We start from the raw sequence: 19831 nt of genomic DNA on the forward strand, positions 1-19831 counted from the left end.
TGACTGACAGGCTGCAGAATTCCCAACCTCCAATCTGTGCTCGTGGTTATTAGTATCTAACAGGTTCTGTTGATGAATGTAGAACGACCTCGCAGTTTAACGCAATAAATGACCAAGTGTTGGGTATTGATTAGTTAACCAAACTCAGACGTGTATATAAAAAAGAGTCAGCTGGAGAGGTTATGTTAGAGTGGAGAAATGAGCTCTCTGATGAACTATAAATAATGTTTTCTTCACAATCAGGCTTGGGAATTTTTGTGACATTGGTAGCAGAAGATGGTTGCCTGAAAGTGAAGATTGGTGACTAAGATTTACTTCCAGACAGAACATTAGAATTGGAGTTAATCTTTTTTTGAAGTAAATATGATAATTGGAGACACTGGAGAAAGATGACTGAATCTAGGTATAAAGCGGCAGGATACGATTTTCCACCACAGTTACATGAAATGAAACCTTATGGTTAATGGAAAATAAAGGCAATGCAAGGACACGGGAAAGCAAGGGATAGTTCTGGCACTTTTGCGTCCTGCCAGGAGTAGATTCAGCTGCAAAGTATTCTCGGAACTAGATGATCAGGAACTTGACAATAAAGAAGGCTTGGACATTCCCTTAAAATTCACGGACAAGGTTTATACGAAAGATGATCAGTTATGGCATAGCAGATGGCAAGTGCCAAGCTGCCCAAATCCCAAAGGAAAACTTGAATCAGCTGCCAGATGATTTTGCAATTTGTGTATAATGGGGAGTTTTCTGAAGTCAAGAAAAGTGACCTCATACCAGTTGTGGTGATTTTATATATTAAAGCTAAACATTTATTACAATAAAAAAAACTTAAAAAGACAAAAGCACCTTTGCACAGTTAAGACTACTTTTCAAACATTTGCTAAATGATTTTGGCTTAAATAGACTTAGGGCCAAACCTCTTTTTGGTGGAAACAGTCCCCATAGATTTGGAAGGGCAGCGATTCTCCCAGCCCGCTGTGCAGCTCGAGCAGCAATTGCGGAGGCCATTTAGAAGGCTCCCTGCTGGGTGCCACGGCCTATGCGCATCTCTGGAGCTAAAGTTTTTGGAGTCATCAGCTCCACGCCGATTTTCAGCACAGAGCTGATTTCAATATTTAAATGAGTATTAGCATCCAATTAGCGGGCCTACGACTGGAGGTTCCTGGCCCGCTAGCATCTCCCCACCCCACTCTCCCCCCTCCCCCCAACCAGGAGTGGTTCCCTTCAGCGGAGTTTACAACAGCTCCCCACTAACGAGGAACAGGCGGCCTGACTCTGCTGGAGGGAACATAGGTCATTGAGGCCCCCAGGAGTTTGGGGGTAAGGAGAGGTACCCCCTGGGCAGTGACACCCTGGCAATGCCAGCCCGGCCCTCTGGCACTACCCAAGAGGCAAACTAGCAATGCCCAAGGGGCACCTTGGCACTGCCCACTGGGCATCGGGCAGTGCCAAGCGGACGGAGCCATTATCTGCCAGATCGGCACATGCACAGTGGCCCGCTCAGCACTATGTTGCTAGGACATTGTGCAGTGCTCAGAGTGTGGGAGATTCATTATGAAAATTCCACTAAAAAAATCGGTGGGAGTTATTCCAGTTTTCACAAAAATTCGGCACTTAGAATTGCTTTGGGAGAATCCCAGCCTTGTACTTTGTAGCAACTTCTAGTAATATTACCATACAGTGCCCTGCTGTACTTAGGGTGCTCTGTGATGGTGGCAGCAAACTGATGTTCACAGGTCTGCCTTCAACACACACAAGGGGCGATCTTACCAAAAACAAATTCGAAGTCCTAAACGCATTTCAGATCCATTTTCTCAGCAAGGCCACAAGTCCAATCTTATGTCACTCTGTTAACAAAAAACTGCTAAATCTGTTTCCCGCCAGCAAGGGGAGGGGGTGAGGCCTAAGCTCACTGGGAAGCTGGCATCTCACAGTAGAGGGTGCAATCACGCATGCCAGATCTCTCTGTTCTGTGCAACGATTGCGTCCCGGGCTCACAAATAATACTTAAATCCATATTTGAATGGATTTGAATATTGAGATCAGCTTCACACCCCTTTTCAGGCGTGAAACTGATCTCACCGGATATCTGGGCCTGGTAATAGGCGAGATAGGCAAGAAATCAGGCACAAACCCGATTTTCTTTTACCTCTTGCGCAATCTTACTGGTTCACCCCACCCATCGACTGGTGGGACGAGAAGGTAAGATTGCTTCCACACTGTCTTGTTTGAGACCTCACAGCCACCACCATCACACAATCTTCAATGTTTCCTTAAATCTGTTTTTTTCCCTTTGATCTTACACTTTATTGTTTCCTACAATCCTTTAGAAGTTCCTTTTCCCAGAATTGATCAACCCACTTTTTATTCCTTTTAAGGCTATTATAATTTAAAATTAGACTTGCACTATTTTTCTCGTATATTTACAAACTTCAGAATTGTACAATATTCTTTTGAAATACAACAGCCAACTTTAAATCTCTTCTTTTATTTGCCTAATGTAAATTCCTAGTCATGCTATACTGGCTGTCAGTTCATTACCATTTCAAAGCTTTTCCCTTCAAAGCTCCTGTAATGATGTTTGACCTTTGCAATTTACCTATCTCCAATTCAATTCGACTAGTCACCCCATAAAAGCTTGTTCCCTAGTACATGACAACATGACAATGATATGGCAAAAAATAAATGTTAAAGGTCTTGTTTTCCTCATTAAAGTATTGAACACCTAAGAGGCTTGGAATGTGCTTGGATATCAAGCATGGATCAGCCCTTAGCTTTAACTGGAGTTAAACTCAAAGAGAGAGAAATTATTTTGGATCAAATGTCCAAAGACTTAAAATATTCTGGGAAGACATTCATTTCCAACTGCTTTTATAGTGCAAGTGGGTTGTTCAGTAGTGGCACCAAAGATGGAGGGTACAATTATTATGATCCCAGTTGATGTTACTGCTGGATAGGAAGATTCCAGAATGGAACTGTGGCTCAAAACACAGTGATCATGATCTCACCAGCTCGTCCCACCGGTCGATTGGTGAAGTGAGCCAATAAGATAGGGCAAGTGGCGAAAAATCGGGACCACATCTAATTTCTCGCCTCTCATGATCTGACCGGCACTGATTAGCCGGCGAAATCGGCTTCACACCCTTTCTGGGCACAAAGCTGATTTAAATATACATGACATTATTTAAATGCCATTAGTGTATCCTGGATGCTATCGTCCCGGCTCACTTGAACTTACCACCTCACCGGCCGAGGTCCACCAACTGAGACCAGACATGATGGCTTCACCACTGGGACAGGACATTGAAGACACTGGGTGATCAAGGGCAGGACCAGACAGTGCCCCTTGGGCAGTGCCAGCTTGGCCATGTCCACTGGGCACCCTGGCACTGACCATCAGGCATCCTGGTAGTGCAAGAGGCAGTGCCAAGGGGGCAGGGCTTGAGGTGGGGGCAGGGCCTGAGGAGGGGTGGAGCCATGATGGGGGAGAGGTGTGATGGGGGGAGATCCATGGGGGAGAGGAAAGGTGGAACTCTGCAGGGAGTGGGCGTTAATTGGCCAGGACAGCAATCAGGATGGGAGGGAAATGTCCCAGGTGGTGATTGGGGGTGTTGGGGGGGTGGGGTGGGGAGACAATGTCTGGGCCAGTGAATGGGGGCTGGGAGGCAATGTCTAGGGGCACGATCGGGGGCTGAGGGAGTGATGTCCGGAGCAGTGATCGGCAGGTGGGGGGGGGGGGGGGTGGGGGTGCTCTGCAATGGCGGCAGGTGTGGGGGGGGGGGGGGGAGGGAGGGGCACGATGTCCAGGTGGGCATCAGTGGGGGGCGGGGGCAATGTTCCAGGGGGGAGAGGGGTAGGTTTGGGGGGAACTAGCAATGAGAGCGATTGGCGGCTGTGCCAATGTCCATGGGGGGGTGGGAGGATGACAGGAGATGGATTACAAAATATATCTTAGTTCCCAGTAAATACACAATCCCTGTAAACCAACAGGCTAACTGTGATCAGACACACCCCATTCTGAAACAAAGTGACAGATACCACCCAATCGATCTTCTGTGGATTTCTCCTCAAATTCCCCCCCCCAGAATATTATCACGCCAGGAGCCAACTGATTTCACTGGACTCCGGCTTCCACATGAGTGTTTCCATACTCCATTCTCGAAAAACCAAGTCTCAGAATCTTCCTTCAAACAATGCTTTCCCGTAGCTGTTTCGAGTAAGGATCCATTTGCAGGATTTCCAACTCTCCTTTAAATGATTCCTTTGTCTTGAATAGCCACATGCTTTCAGGGCTCCAGTCACCAATAGCTTCACAGGCTCTAGGAAGATGTCACCAACCTTATGATTACTGCAGATTTTGTTGGCATATCAATTTAATTTCGAAGAAACTAAGAGAGTCCATTAAAATCTAATAGATTCTGTTGATGGATGTTAAATACCTAGTAATTTAAGGTAATAAGGTGTTGGGTATTCATTAGTTAACTATACTCGGGTGTATATATCAAGAAAAGCCAGCAAGCGTTGTGGGGAGATTGTGTTGGGCTGGGGAAATCGTTTCTGTGATCAGCAATAAACAATCTCTACCAAAGCACGCTGGTCTCAATGTCTTCTTCACAACCAGATTTAGCAATTTCTCTGACAGTAACCACAGTATTTATGTTAAGTTTCTGGCCAGAGGTAATGCTAGGATGTTAACGGTGCACAAACCCAATTTGCACATACCCAGCCCATGAAGTTGAGATATTTAACCTCTGTTATAAAAAGCAAAGGATGTAATCACCAAGTCAAATACTGTGAAATATTTGTTGACAAATGGTAATTTTGTACTTTTCTAGGAATCCCAAATTGAAACGATAAAGTCAGATGTTCACTTTTCAGTGGATGGCGATGTTACTAAGCAACAGATTGGGGAAAGTTTAGAGGTCAGGCTTGTATGTTCATAGAATTAAGTATAAATTTAGAATTGAGTTTGCTCATTATCAATTTTTTATCCAATTTGAAGTTTATACATACACATCATCATACCGAGCTCTACAATCTTCATATGTATTGGAATTTCCTTCTAATTAAATCCCCATTTACGATCACAAATTCCCCTCATTCAGAGCAGCAACATTTCTTTGTATTCTGTTTCTTTAAGAAATTTTCATTCCATGTGGTCAGATGGTGCTGCATCAATCAGATGTTTGGAAGCACAATTCGGGACGCACCCTCCAGTTTATTTTGTCTTCTCTCTTAAACTCTTCACATTTCTTATCATGCATTCCTCTGCCTACGTTCTTAATGTATGTCTCTTCCTAAAACTTCAATTGTTCCCTTTTGTCTTTATTCCATAAAATACTATATTATGTTAGATGTCCCCTATTTTTCACACTATCCCTAGTTCCAACATTGTGTTCCATACTCTCTACTAACCCAATTTTAAAGAGCCCAGCAAGGGAAAATTGGTTGTTATATCCAGTACTGAGGAATGACCAGGGCATATAAGAGAAGGTGGCATAGTGGTTAGTAGACTGCCTGTCAGTGCCAGGGACATGGGTTTGATTCCCAGCTTGGGTCACTGTCTGTGTGGAGTTTGCACATTCTCCCCGTGTCTGCGTGGGTTTCGTCCCACAGTCCAAATATGTGCGGGTTAGGTGGATCGGCCACGATAAATTGCCCCTTAGTGTCAGGGGGACTAGCTAGGTTAAATGTATGGGATATCGGGATAGGGACTGGGTGGGATTGTGGTCAGTGCAGACTCAATGAGCCGAATAGCATCCTTCTGCACTGTAGGATTCTATGATTCTAAGTAAAAGTAAAGGAACATCTAGGTAGTAGTGACCCCAGCACTTTAAGCTGACATGGAAGGACATAAGCATGATTAAAAACAAGTTGATAGATTGGAGAAGAGTGAATTTAATAGGCTAAGAATAAAAATTGGGAAAATAAAATGAATAACATTATTGGCAAACAACGATGTAGAATAATAATGGGGAAACATTTAAAATGGTGTTCAATGGAGCTCAGAGAAAATATATTCCATTAATGGGGGCTCCATGGATGAACAAAGACATACGGGAACATTCGAGTTGTGCTCTGAAGAAATGGTAAAACCTTTGCTCATTAAAAGGCCATAGCTGCCAGGCTGTCATTGTGTAAGAACATCACCTCCACTGGACAGCCAGCAAAAGCAGCTATGATCCAAAGACAATGGGAGGTGCAGGGGAACGGGTTCCGCCAAGTGGATTGGATGCTGTAACAAAACCTCCTCCCCATTAAACTATAGCTCTCCTGTTATAAAGGCTAACATTCCATTATTGGTCTTTTTCTACCGCTGTACTTTTGTGGTCTGTGTACATGAACTCCTAGATTTCTTTGGACCTCCACTCTTCCTAGTTCTTCATCATTTAGAACAATACAGATTCACCCTCTTTAGGTCCATGCTGAAGACCTCACACTTAACTGTGTTGAAATTCATCTGCCACAATTTTTCCCACTCTCTTAATCTTTTAACATCTCTTTGTAATTTTACACTCCTGTCAACACGACTTGACATGCTACCAATCTTAGTATAATTGGAAAACTTGAATACATGTTTTGTTATTGTGTTATCTAAGCCATTCATAGATGTAGTGAATAGTCAAGGCCCCGGCATAGATCTCTATGGGACACCACTTATCATATGGTCGGCAATATCAAGGGCACTGGCAGTAAATTTCAAATCCTCTCTGGCCGAAGGGGAAGGCCGAAGGTTTGTTTCTTAAAGACTGGATTAGTTGTAAGTATTCGCATTCCAACCATTATTCATGTAAATTGAGTCTGTGTCTTTATAAGTTCTGTTTGTGAACAGAATTCCCACTCACCTGAAGAAGGGGCTCAGAGCCTCGAAAGCTTGTGTGGCTTTTGCTACCAAATAAACCTGTTGGACTTTAACCTGGTGTTGTTAAACTTCTTACGAAGGTGAGGTGCCAGAGGACTGGGGGACGGTTAACATTGTCCCATAATTAAAAAAAGTGTGGTAGGCCAGTCAGTCTAACCTCGGTGATGGGAAAGTTATTAGAAATAATTCTGAGGGAGAAAATATATCTGCACTTACATAGACATGGATTTATCAGAGACAGTCAGTATAGATTTGTTAAGTGATGGTGGTGCTTGACAAATTTAATCAAATTTTGTGAGGAGGTAACCAGGAGTGTTGTGAGGGTAATACATTTGATGTGGTCTATGTGGACTTTAGCAAGGCTTTTGATAACGTTCCTCATGGCAGTCTGGTCAAGAAAGTAAGAATCCATGGGATCCAAGGTAAAATGGTACATTAGATCCAAAATTAGCTGAGAGGCAGGAAACAGAAGGTAATGGTGTAGGGATGTTTCTGTGACTGGAAATCTGTTCCCAGTGGGGTTCCGCAGGGCTTGGTGCTGGGACCTTTGTTATTTGTGATGAACATTAATGAGTTGGACTTAAATATAGGGGATATGATCAAGAAATTTGTGGATTGACATAACAATTGGTAGGATAGTAAATAGTGAGGAGGATAGCTGCAGACTGCAGAACGATATCAATGGACTGATCAAGTGGGCAAAGCAGTAGCAAATGGAAATCAACCCAGAAACATGTGAAGTAATGTACTTGGGGAGGGCTAACAAGGCAAAGGATTACATTATGAATGTAGGACCTTGGAAAGTACTGAAGATCAGAGGAACCTTGGAGTGAATATCTACAGATTCCTGCAGATGGCAGGGCAGGGAGGCAAGGTGGTTAAGAAAGCATATGGGATACTTACCTTTATTAGCCAAGGCATAGAATACAAGAGCAGTGGGGTCATGCTGGAACTATATAAAATGCTGGTTAGGCCACAACTGGAGTACTACATGCAGTTTTGACCATCACATTATAGGATGGATGTAATCACACTGGAGAGAGTGCAGAGGAGATTTACCAGGATTCTGCCTGGGCTGGAAGTCTGAGCTATGAGGAGAGATTGGATGGGCTAAGGCTGTTTTCCTTGGAGCAGCCAAAGTTGAGAGGGGACCTGAGGTATATACAATTATGAGGGGATAGAAAGGGTGTATAGGAAGGCACTTTTTCCATTAATAAAGGCGTCAATAGCCAGATAGCATAGATTTAAGATAAAGGGTAGCAGGCTAAGAGGAGAGTTGAGGAGAAACTTTTCACCCAGAACATGTTGGGTGTCAAGAATGCACTGCCTGAAAGAGTGGTTGAGACAGAAACTCAAGTATTTAGATATTCACTTGTGCTGCAATAACACCAAGGGCTATGGGCCAAGTGCTGGGAAATGGGATTACTGTAGTCGGATCTTTATTGACCAGCATGGACATGATGGGCCGTATGGCCTCCTTCTGTGCTATAAACGTCTATGAATCTAATGTCCTTCCAATTCAATTATATTTATTGTCTTTGCCCACCCAATCAATCTCTCAATAGTTGAATAATTTGCCTACAATTTCACATGCTTTCATTTTAACTAACAGTCTCTTATGTGAATTCTATCAAACCATTAATTAAATGCCATGTTATACCTTTTCAGGAAAGACCAACCGAATCCATAAAATCAGGTGGTCAGCATTCAGTAACATCCCATGTTGCTAAAAGTTACTATGGCAGTACAGCAAGTCGGCATGGCAGTTTAATAGAGTATAGAAGAGTAAGTTTCTAAGAGGTGCTCCAGAATTTTTCAATAAGGCATTGTCAGAGTTATATTTATCAATATTTTAGGTGAGATATTGGCTGGAATTTTACTGGCCTGCCCGTCACAGAATCAGAGCAGGCAAGAGGCAAACAATGGAAATGTGCGTGGACCTCGGGGGGGATTTTACAATTTTGGGATGAGTGACGCTGTAAAATCCTGCCCATTGTTTTGTAAAGTTTGGCAGCCTATTGATAGAAATCTTATTTTGTTCAATGTTCGAACTGAAAGTTTGTGACCTGAGTACTGAAGGCATCTTGTTGACTATCTTATCTTGTAATGGTGTTCGAATTTCTCTGTTGCTTTCCAAAGCAAAAACAATTAGTTTTAGTTTATCAGTACTCTGCCAAAAAACAATTTAATCCTGACCAGAAAATGTTTGGCTTTAAAAGTGTTTTTTTTCCCCCACATCACTCATACTGAAGTCACCATGCATCTGTTAGTCTTTTAGTCATGCATCTTCAAGTGCATCTTCATATGCATCTCAAACATTTCAATGGTGGCCTCCACCCGGATTTATTTTAAGCACTGTGCAATGTGCCCAAGAATCTTTACTGCACTAGGTTGCCAGTAAATGCAACCTTGGGTCAAATGGGGCAAAACTGGTTTCATATTCCATTCAAGAGAAAATTGGTCAATGTCAACAACTTGATCCATTCCATACACAAGCAGTGCCCTTCTTTAAAAATGTTTTACTCCATTCTTAAAGTTATAAGGCCAATGCTCAGAGTGGATTGGGTCGACCTGTATCCATTCCTTTTTGCTCCAAAAGCCAAATTCAAATTCCAATTGAATCAAATTCAAGGTCCCCACAAGCGAGACAAACAAGATCCAAACTGACAAAATAAGGCATTGCACCCCATCTTGATCTGATGCTTGATCTTAGCCAAAAGCTCAAGAGGCGATAGCCAACCTTTTAAACTTAGAGCTGCACCAGCAGCATCCAGCAGAGCTGCCAAATCAGTGACATTTTGGAACCACTCATTTGACTAAGCTGATAGTGTAAACCTTAGACCGAGCAGCACATCCATGCACTCTCCACTACAGGAGTGGAAATGACAGCTTGTCCAAAAGTATTTACCATGCGAATACCCTTCACCTGATCAGCCGCTAAGAGGTCCATGTGCATCTTGGAGATCAAACCAGCCACCCACACATAGCTAACCACGGACTCCCACAAGGATCAATCCTTGCACCTGCCCTCTTCAACCAGTGACCTCCCTCCCACAAAGCCATGGCTCTTTGTATATATAGATGACTTGGCACTGGCTTTCCAGGCTAAAGAACTCAGAACATTGAGAAGTCACTCACAGAAGATCAATGTTCTCTGGAAACCCAGTTCAGAAATGTTATCATTTCAGCCTTCCACTTGAACAACCCGAAAGTCAGGGAAGAACTTCATGTGCAATTCTGTGGCCGAATACTCACCCATAACCCAATGTAAAAATATCTTGGCATCACTCTTGACTGTACATTGATCTACTGGCAACACCTCTAGAATACTGGAGCCAAGATCAAGATAAGAGTGAATCTCATACTGGCAAGTACCACCTGGGCAGCAGACTAAACAAACACATTGGGCAGGTTTTTACAGTCTCGCTCGACTCGAGACCATAATATTCTGCCTGAGGTCAACGGACCTTCCCATTGTCCTCCCCTTACACACTCCGATTCCCGTTACAGGCAGGACAGTGGAATTTTGGCGATTAGGCATTGTTTCACCCACCCTAGTTTTTCCAACAGCAAAGTACTGTTTCTTAATCTGGCTCAGGAGTCACTATATAAATGTGATAACTACCTCTGGGAAGTCATGAGAATTATTTCTGGAGTGTTGAAACTAACACAGCTTGAATGCTTCCTGTGCTAGAGCACATTGAACTTCCTGATTTGCACAGGGAAAATATCCTCCTTACAGAACACCAGTGGCTAACAGCTGACAAAGCACTCCCACTGACACAGGACCTCAAAAAAAACCCACATCCTCCTGAGTAAGTAGATGGCCCTTACTGGAATACACTGCACACCTTACAAACTGATGATAGCCCCACATCTCAATGGCACACCTCCTGGTTGGCTAAAACATCACTGACCGCGACCTGGTAACTAACTCAAGTGATGAAGTGCTGGGTTTCAAACTTGCACAGAAAATCTGGACAACACTTAACCATTTGAGGATAGGCCAGGGATGATGTGGCCACTTGCTGCACAAGTGGAACACGAGAAACAGCTCAAATTGTGATTGAACCCCTGCCTTGAGAGATCTATTCCTGTTGGCATCACAACCATTCAAACTGAGTCAGCTGAAGCCATTGAATGGATTGTTAAGCTTGACATCAAATTATAACTGCTTCCCTAGCGATGCAAATAAAAAACCCTTAACCCTTGCCACTTCTCAACGACTCCCCCCTCAGTACATGTGTTAAAACCTACCTCTTTGACCAAACTTTAGTTTACACTTTCTAATATCTCATTAAGTGGCTCACTTCAACACTTGCCTGTTAGCACTCATGTGAACATCTCATTTGGCTGAGTGCTCTGGTCACAGTCAAGGTTACAGGGCTCTGACAGCACCTTAGCAGCAATGCTGAAGGTCTACATAAAGCTAGTCATGCCCCAAACCAAACTATTCTAATGAGGCTATGACACTGGCATCAGTCTTACAATATGGCAAATTGCCAAGATATGCCCGGTGCACAAAAGAAGTATACTAGCAGTGAAACATTTCGGCTGCAATTCTCCCAAAAGTGCAGAATTGGTGGGAGAACTGTTTTAAATCCCGACTGTTCTGTCAGTTCAGCTTCTCACCTGAATCTCCGCACTCTTTGCACTGCAGAGGTCCCAGTCGGGAATCTCATTAAAAACCCAGGGGGGGGGGGGGCCTATTTGCGCCGGAGTCTGACAGTTCTGGAACTCTGCGCATGCGCAGTGGCCCCGATCTGTCAGACTCCCTGTCTGCTGGCCAGCCCAATCGCTGGCTAGCCCGGGGCCCCCGCAGTGCTGCCTCTCCAGCCACCCGCATGGCCTGATCGCGGCCCCCACAATAATTCCAGCCCTGACCCCAGCCCCCCCCCCCCCCCCCCCCTCCCCGCCTCGGAGTGCCCCGATGTCCAGCCCACCCACCCACCCCCAGCAGTGGCGATCCCCCCTCACCCCAGCAGATTCCCCCCACGACTGACTCCCCCCCCACCCCCCCTCCAGGGTTAGGCTTCTCTCCCTGGGATCAGACCCCCCCCTCCTGGAGGCAGCCCTCCCCCCAAGCCTGCCCCAATCACTGCCCTCCCTATTTATTTATCCCAGACCAATCACCATGCAGAGTGGCAGCGAGAGCCCCACCCGCACCAATCGTCCCTAGGCCCCGCCCACAATAGACCCTGCCCCCTTGGCACTGCCCGATGCCCCTTGGGCAGTGCCTGGGGGCACAAGCTGGCACTGCCAGCATGCTCATGCCCAAGGGGCACCACCACCCCCACCATCCGACCCCTGAGGGGCCCCAATTGCACCCCCCTTCATTCCGGCGGGGTCTCCCACTAGTTCCCTGAACGTGGGGAGCTCGCCTGAACCCCGCCGGAATGAAGTACTCCTGGCAGGGTGGGAGATTAAATGGGGACCTGAAAGGTGCCGATAATTAACGAATAAACATATTTCAAATACATGCAAAAAGATTTAAATGACTTACCTGCCTTCTCACCGGTTTCCAGCGTGGTCTGACTGGCGACTGTTTTCCGGCTCTGGGAGATGCGCATGCGTTCCCGGTGCATGGGCAAATCCCCGTTCATCTTCCACCGTGACCCGGCAGAAAGGTTGCGGGTCGCAATAGGAGAATCGCGGCCTTCTTTTCAGGCTATGCACCCATCCTGACTGTGTTCCATCAGAACCTGGAATTAAGTTTTATGGAATTCCCTCACAGCACCAGCACAAAAAGAAAGCCCACAACACCATCTCATGGCAACTGAGAAGGGTCAATATGCAAGGCCTTGTCAATGTCACCAAGATCCCAAGAACAAATAATAAAACAAATATACTTCAAAAAAGAACTGAGCCCTGATCTTATGCTTAACTCTACCTTCTTGAGTAATTTCTGTCTCACAATCATAACTCAATTTGGGCATCACATCCCTGTTTATTTTTTTTGCTTTTCTTTTTATGACATGTTTTCCTTTTCTATATTATTTACAATTGATCATCTTTTTAAAAAAACAACCCCAGCCATTATTTTATCCTTTCATGGGATCTGGCATCACTGACAAGTAAGAGTTTTAACAACACCAGGTTAAAGTCCAACAGGTTTATTTGGTAGCAAATACTATTAGCTTTCGGAGCGCTGCTCCTTCGTCAGATGGAGTGGAATCTGACGAAGGAGCAGCGCTCCGGAAGCTAATGGTATTTGCTACCAAATAAACCTGTTGGACTTTAACCTGGTGTTGTTAAAACTCTTACTGTGTTCACCCCAGTCCAACGCCGGCATCTCCACATCATCACTGACAAGGCCAGCATTTATTGCCCGTCCCTAATTACCCTTGAACTGAGTGGCTTGCACAGCCATTTCAGAGGGTAGTTGAGAGTCAACCACATTGCTGTTGCTCTGGAGCCACATGGAGGCCAGGACCTGGTAAGGAGACAGATTTCCTTCCTTAGAGGACATTAGGGAAGCAGATGGGTTTTTACAATGATCAATGATGACTTCATGGTCAGCATTACTGAGCCTAGCTTTTAATTCCAGAGTAAATTAATTAAATTCCACCAGCCATGATGGGGTTTGAACCCATTGCATCCGAACATTAACCCATGCCTTTGGATTACTTGTGACATTACCATTATGCCGCCATCTCCCCCAATAACATGTTCATGTCCCATTGCACCTTTCAATCCCTCTGTGCTGCCTAAAAAAATCAGTAATTCATGATTTTACTTACATTTTAATTCACTATCTGTAAATAATACAGTTTTCAAATTACTTGTCTTTCCATCCTCCTCTATGTATTATTCCCTCTGTTCACAGCCTACTACTTCCCTTCCTCATTGCTTTCCTTCCCCTCTTCTTTCATAGCCTGCCTCTACATTTGGGTGAGGGAAAAGCGTTACTTCCCCTAATCCTGTTCACCTTAATCCAATTTTTCCTCTAATTTCCCCTCTGCATGACCTTTCCCTCCCTTTCTTCTTGACAGCTCCTTGCCCATTCCCCCTGCTGCGTTTTCCTTTTCTCCTTCATTCCTTTATTCCATCTCATTCTCTGCCCTCTGTTATATCTCCTTTCTTTCCCTTTCCTGCCCTTCCTTATCTGCACAGATCTGCTCCAGCTATGTGTGTCACTGTTTCCAGCAATGTGACCTTCTTCCTATGGACTCCAGCCACTCTTCAATGTCTTCCATTTCCCATCAGTGTTCACCTCCCCATCCTCTCAACTCTATGTCTTCCATTGCCTCAATCTTCTCATTGCTCTTTTCCCTTCCATAGTTCTTCAACATTTGTTTACCTTTCCATCTCTACCCTCTAACTCCTTTACTTTCCTTCCCTCTCCCACTTTTGCCTCTTCCATCCTCCAGCATCATAGTCTTCCCCTGCCCATGGCCTAATCATCCCTTCTCCTCTAAACATGTCTCATGTCAAGGCTGTACATGGTTTTGAATCTTCTTGAGCAATGCCAAAGAAGATTGACTCTCTACTGATTTAATCATGGTAAAGAGGTGTCACAGAAACAATGGGGAGAATTTTAGCATAGGTGAACGTGTGGGATTAAGTGCACATTTAGGGTTAAAATTCAGTGTATGTTTGGAAGCCAGATTCAACCCACCATCTACTGTGTTTTAGAAAGATGGAGAAAGTCAGGTAGCCAATCTGCTAACTGGAAGCAGGTTGGTGTTATAAATATATTCATGAAGCTGGAAACCTTTGATTTTACTGTGGGCTTTACAGTGGGCAGACAGTTTCCCCAGGCTACAGGGGAACCAGTAGCTAAGGCAGGATGATAATAGCTTTGGGGAGAAAATTAGTGCAATCAGGGCACTGCTTGATGACTGGGAGACCATCCTAGCTCCCCTGAGCCAGAGCCCTGCATACACAGGCGTCTGCATGGGATCGGGGATTGGACCACTCTGAGGCCCCATCGCAGTTCACTGCTCTTATGGTTGCAGTTGGGGCTTGGGGTGGTTGGAACACAGACTTCTCGGTTTCCCATCTGAAACTCAGCTTTACCAACAGCCCCGTTTCTATAACTTAACCCAGCAAATATCAAGACCAATGTGACAAAAAAGACTTGATCATAAAATTTAGAAGAATGAGGGGAGATCAAATTGAGGTATACAAGATGATAAAAAGGACGGATAAAGTAGACGTGGAGCGGATGCTTCCTCTTGTGGGGTATTCTAGGATGAGAGGCCATAGTCATAGGATAAGGGCTAGCAAATTTAAAACAGAGTTGAAAAGAAACTACTTCTCCCAAGGGGTTGCGAATCCATATAATTCGCTACCCCATAGTGCTGTGGATGCTGGGATAGTGAGTAAATTTAAGGAGGGGTTAGACAGATTTTTAATTGGTAATGGGTTGAAGGGTTATGGAGAGAAGGCAGGAAAATGGAGATGAGGAGCATATCAGCCATGATCAAATGGCGGAGCGGAGTTGATGGACCGAATGCCCCAATTCTGCTCCTATATCTTATAAACTTATAAAATGTTACATGAAATAAATGACCAGAAATGTACACTTATACGTGGATAAAGATTGGTTTGATCTGAGTTCAATAGCGAGTGAAGGAAGTCCACAATATGTGAGGATTATCATTCTAGATGCATTAGACTTCATTTCATTTAAATTAAATTTGCACAATCTAAATGTCAGGCTGATATTTTTAACCAAGAAAGTGAAGACACAAGTTTCTCCATCAAATTTAACATTTATTGTCATGCTATACCTTTGCAGGAAACACGTGCTGAATCCATAAAATCAGGAGGTCAATTTTCAACCATGTCCTTTGGTGCTAAAAGTCTGCATGGTAGTGTAGCAGAACACAAAGTAAGTTAATAGGGGATTTGAGGCGTAACATTTTCAGCTTTTCATTGCATTTCTGTCAGTTCTATTCCAGAGGCAATCAGATATTAGGTAACCATGGTAGGAACACATTTCAAAATTATTATTTTTTTCAAGTTTTATGTGTGTAATCGAGTTCTACCTCTCCATAAGTGTTCTATGCGTTGGCTTTGAAGGTAGGCCAGTAATTCTGAATGGCAACCAAGTGAGATTGACAATAGTACAATTTCCTGGGCCCAGTGTCCAGTTTGCATGGGCAAAATGTCTCCCCTGTTTTTATCACTGAAGAAAGAGTAAACCTGCAATAGGTAATTTAATGGTTGTTGACCCTAACTATGGCAAAATTAAGACTTCTCTCCAAATATAGTGGGTGGAATCCTTCCCGGTCCTGCTGGGAAGAAGGTGGGACAGGAGAGTGTCAGGTCAATGGGCCAACAAATTCCCACCCCTTGCTAATTTTGCCTAAGGTGGGATGGACACAGCAAGGGCTACTCACCTGGCAGCAGTTGATGGCCAATTTGCATGTGTAAGTACTGAATTGTGGGCAGAATGGGAATGCTGTTGGGAACAAACAGGCCCCTCATTGACTCCAAAACATGGCAGGTGCTTGCTGTTGGCTTGCTTATGGCCGGCTATGAGGCTTGCAAGACTTTGTGTACTTACCACTACTCCTGCCGCACCCCCAACAAAACTGCAGGGATAAGTGTGTCACAGCAAGGCGATCCTGCGGAGAGGTTTCCTGTCCATATTGACAGCCTGGCTTGTGGTGTCTCTAATGATTCTCCCTTTAAGGTCAAGTAGAAGAGGGTCATCTGGCTTAGGGGACTAATTGGGACCGAGAGTGGGTAATCACCCCAGAGGGTGGAGTCCTATCTTGGGCATCTGGAAGTCATGTAGAAGACATGTAGTTGGTGATGATTTTTTTTTTAAATGACTAAATGAAGGGCAACTGGATCATGTTAGAAACATTTTTCACTCCAAACAGGTGAACATTCTGAAACAGCATTTTCAAAGCATTAATGTATGAGACAGAAATCTAATTCAACATAAACTTCAGCAAAGTCATTTTGTCCAAGTGAAATTGAAAAATTTGAGTCTGTGGTTTCCACCAATATGGAATCCTAGAGCAGGAGGAGGCCATTTGGCCCATTGAGTCTGCACCGACCACAGTCCCACCCAGGCCCTATCCCCATAACCCCATGCATTTGCCCTAGCTAGTTCCTCTGACTCTAAGGGGCAATTTAGCATGGTCAATCCACCTAACCCGCATATCTTTGAACTGTGGGAGGAAACCGACGCAGACACGGGGAAAATGAAACTCCACGCAGACAGTGACCCACGCCGGGAATCAAACCTGGGTCCCTGGAGCTGTGAGGGAACAGTGCCGCCCCATCATTAATGCAGGAAGTGTGCATGTGTTTTTCTCCAGTTTAATATATATGTTTCATTGTCTGATGCCCTTGACCATTACATGATCCAATCTATTAGAAATGTCCACCTCATCCAGTCTGCTTTTCAGCCTCGGAGTCTGCTTTCCTCAACAGGGGCAAGAAACAGGGCAAGAGAATTCCAGCTTTCTGTAATTACTTACACACAGACACAATTCTCTCTGTATACCCCAGAATGTCCTTTCTTCCAAGTTAAAAATTCACAGATTTGCACTGCAGCCGCAATATTTATATAGCACCTTCAACATAGAAAATAACCTGAGGTGCTTTGGAGGAGCATTATAAAGCAAAATTAAATACTCAGCCACATGAGGCAATGTTAGAGCTAACAGGTTGCCCACAGAGGTAGGTTTCAGAGAGCCTCTTAAAGAAAAAAAGGAGCTAGAGTCAGAGAGTTTTAGAAAGGGAATTCCATAACTCAAAGCCTAGCAACTGAAAGCACAGCTACCAATGGTGGAGTAATTAGAATCGGGATGCTAAAGAGGCCAGAATTGGATCAGCACTGAGAGATCAGAGGATTGTAGGGATGGAGAAGGTTACTGAGATCGGGAGGGACAAGGCCAATGAAGTATTTGAAAACAAAGGTGAGAATTTTAAAATCATAATGTTGTTTATTTATATCAGTGATCAGGGGTGATCTGTGAACAGGACTTGGTGCGAATAAGTTGGTGCAGCAGAGTTCCAGATGACCTCATGTTTACAGAAGGTAAAATGGGGGAGGCCAGCCGGGAATTATTATTTATATATTTATTTCTTCATGGGATATGGATACCACTGGCTGGACCAGCATTTGTTGCCCATCCCTAATCCCTTGAAAAGATGATGGTGAGCCACCTTCTGAAACCACCTTGTGGTGTAGGAACACTGTGAGGAAAGGAGTTCCAGGATTCATCACTCAGCTACACTGAATGATATAGTTCCAAGTCAGGATGGTGTGTGACTTGGAGGGAACTTGAAGGTGGTGGTGTTCCATGTATCTACTGCCCTTGTCCTTCGAGGTGGCAGAGGTTGTGAGTTTATTTAGAAAGTGCTGTCGAAGGAGCCTTTGAGAGATGCTGGAGTGCATCTTGTAGATGGTATACCCTGCTGCCATTGTGCATTGGTGGTGGAGGAAGTGAACATTGGAGGTGGTCCATGTAATGCCAGTCAAATGAGCTGCTTTGTCCTGGATGCTGTAAAGCCTTTTGAGTGTTGCTTCAGCTGTGTGGCACACAAATAGTCCTGTGATAAAGCTTCACCAGTTTGACACCATACTCGAGACTTGTACCTTATAGATGATATACAGGATTTGATGAGTCATGAGGTAAGTTACTCACTGCAGAATTCCCAGCTTCTGACCTGCTCTAGTAACCACAGTATTTATACAGTTAGTCCAGTTTAGTTTCTGGTCAATGGTAACCCCCAGGATGTTGATAGTCAGGGATTCAGTGATGGTAATGCCATTGAATGTCAAGGGAAGATGGTTGAAATCTCTTTTATTGGAGACGGCATTTGTGTGGCGCGAATGTTACTTGCCACTTATCAGCCCAAGCATGAATACTGTCCAGGTCTTACTGGATATCACACAGACTGCTCCAATATCTGAGGAGTCCCAAATGGTGCTGAACATTGTGCAATCATCAGTAAATATCCCCACTTCTGACCTTATGATGGAGAGAAGATTAATGATGAAGCAGCTGAAGATAGGCCTTGGACACTATCCTGATGAGCTCCTGCAGCGATATCCTCAGACTGAAATAATTGACCTCCAACAACAGCAACGATCTAAAGTTGTGCTAGAATCCAACCAGTGGAGAGTTTTCCTCATTATCCCATTGGCTCCAGTTTTGCTTGGGTTCCTGGATGTCACACTCAGTCAAATGCTGCCTTGAAGTCAAGGGCAGTCACTTAAACCTCACCTCTGGAGTTCAGCTGTTTTGTCCATGTTTGGACCAAGGCTGTAATGAGGTCAGGAGCTGAGTCGCCCTAGTGAAACCCAAACTGAGCATCAATGAGCCAGCTATTGCTGTGGAAGCACCATTTGATAGTACTGTTGATAATCCCCTCCATCACTTTGCCGATGATCGAGAGTAGTCTGATGGGGCAGTGATTGACCAAGTTTGTCCTGATTTTTGTGAGCAGGACATACTGGGGCAATGTAATAACTCAGGAAGCCAACTGGAAAGGAACGGTGTTTTATAAAGCAAAAGCTACACCACAAGGCTGTGGTACATGTACACAAGTCCCATCCGGGACAATAGAATACAGGACCCACTCAGAGGCCCTCCTTAAAAAGAACTCAGAATACAACTTCCACCTGTTTAGGTATTTACCTATTACCACGAACTCGTATTCTACGAGTCCTAGTGGGGGTCAATAAGGAATTCCCCATTTAAGTCCTTGGGCTTATCATTGGCAATTTTCCTTGTTGCTGGCTAGTTGCCAGTGTTGTCGCTGAACTGAAACAGTCAGACTAGGTGCACGGCTAGTTCTTTTGAAAACATCTTCAGTACTATTGCCAGAATTGTCAGGGTCCATAACCTTTGCAGTATCCAGTGCCTTCAGCCGTTTCTTGATATCACGTGTGGTGAATCAGATCGGGTGAAGACTGACTTCTGTGATGCTGGAGACTACAAGAGGAGGCCAAGATGGATCATCCACCTGACTCTTCTAACCAAAGATAGTTGC

At 44.4% G+C, this 19831-nt stretch overlaps 1 protein-coding gene across 1 annotated transcript in view; it reads left to right on the forward strand.

The window, feature by feature from the left end:
• adgb (androglobin) overlaps positions 1–19831 on the forward strand; it is a 287462-nt gene that overhangs the window by 114564 nt on the left and 153067 nt on the right. Inside the window, exon 13 of the mRNA XM_078230490.1 lies at positions 4839–4925. Within this exon, the coding sequence (XP_078086616.1) occupies positions 4839–4925 (87 nt within the window). The remainder of the gene's footprint in view (positions 1–4838; positions 4926–19831) is intronic.

Source organism: Mustelus asterias, chromosome 15 (assembly GCF_964213995.1).
Source record: "Mustelus asterias chromosome 15, sMusAst1.hap1.1, whole genome shotgun sequence".
NCBI lineage: Eukaryota > Metazoa > Chordata > Chondrichthyes > Carcharhiniformes > Triakidae > Mustelus > Mustelus asterias.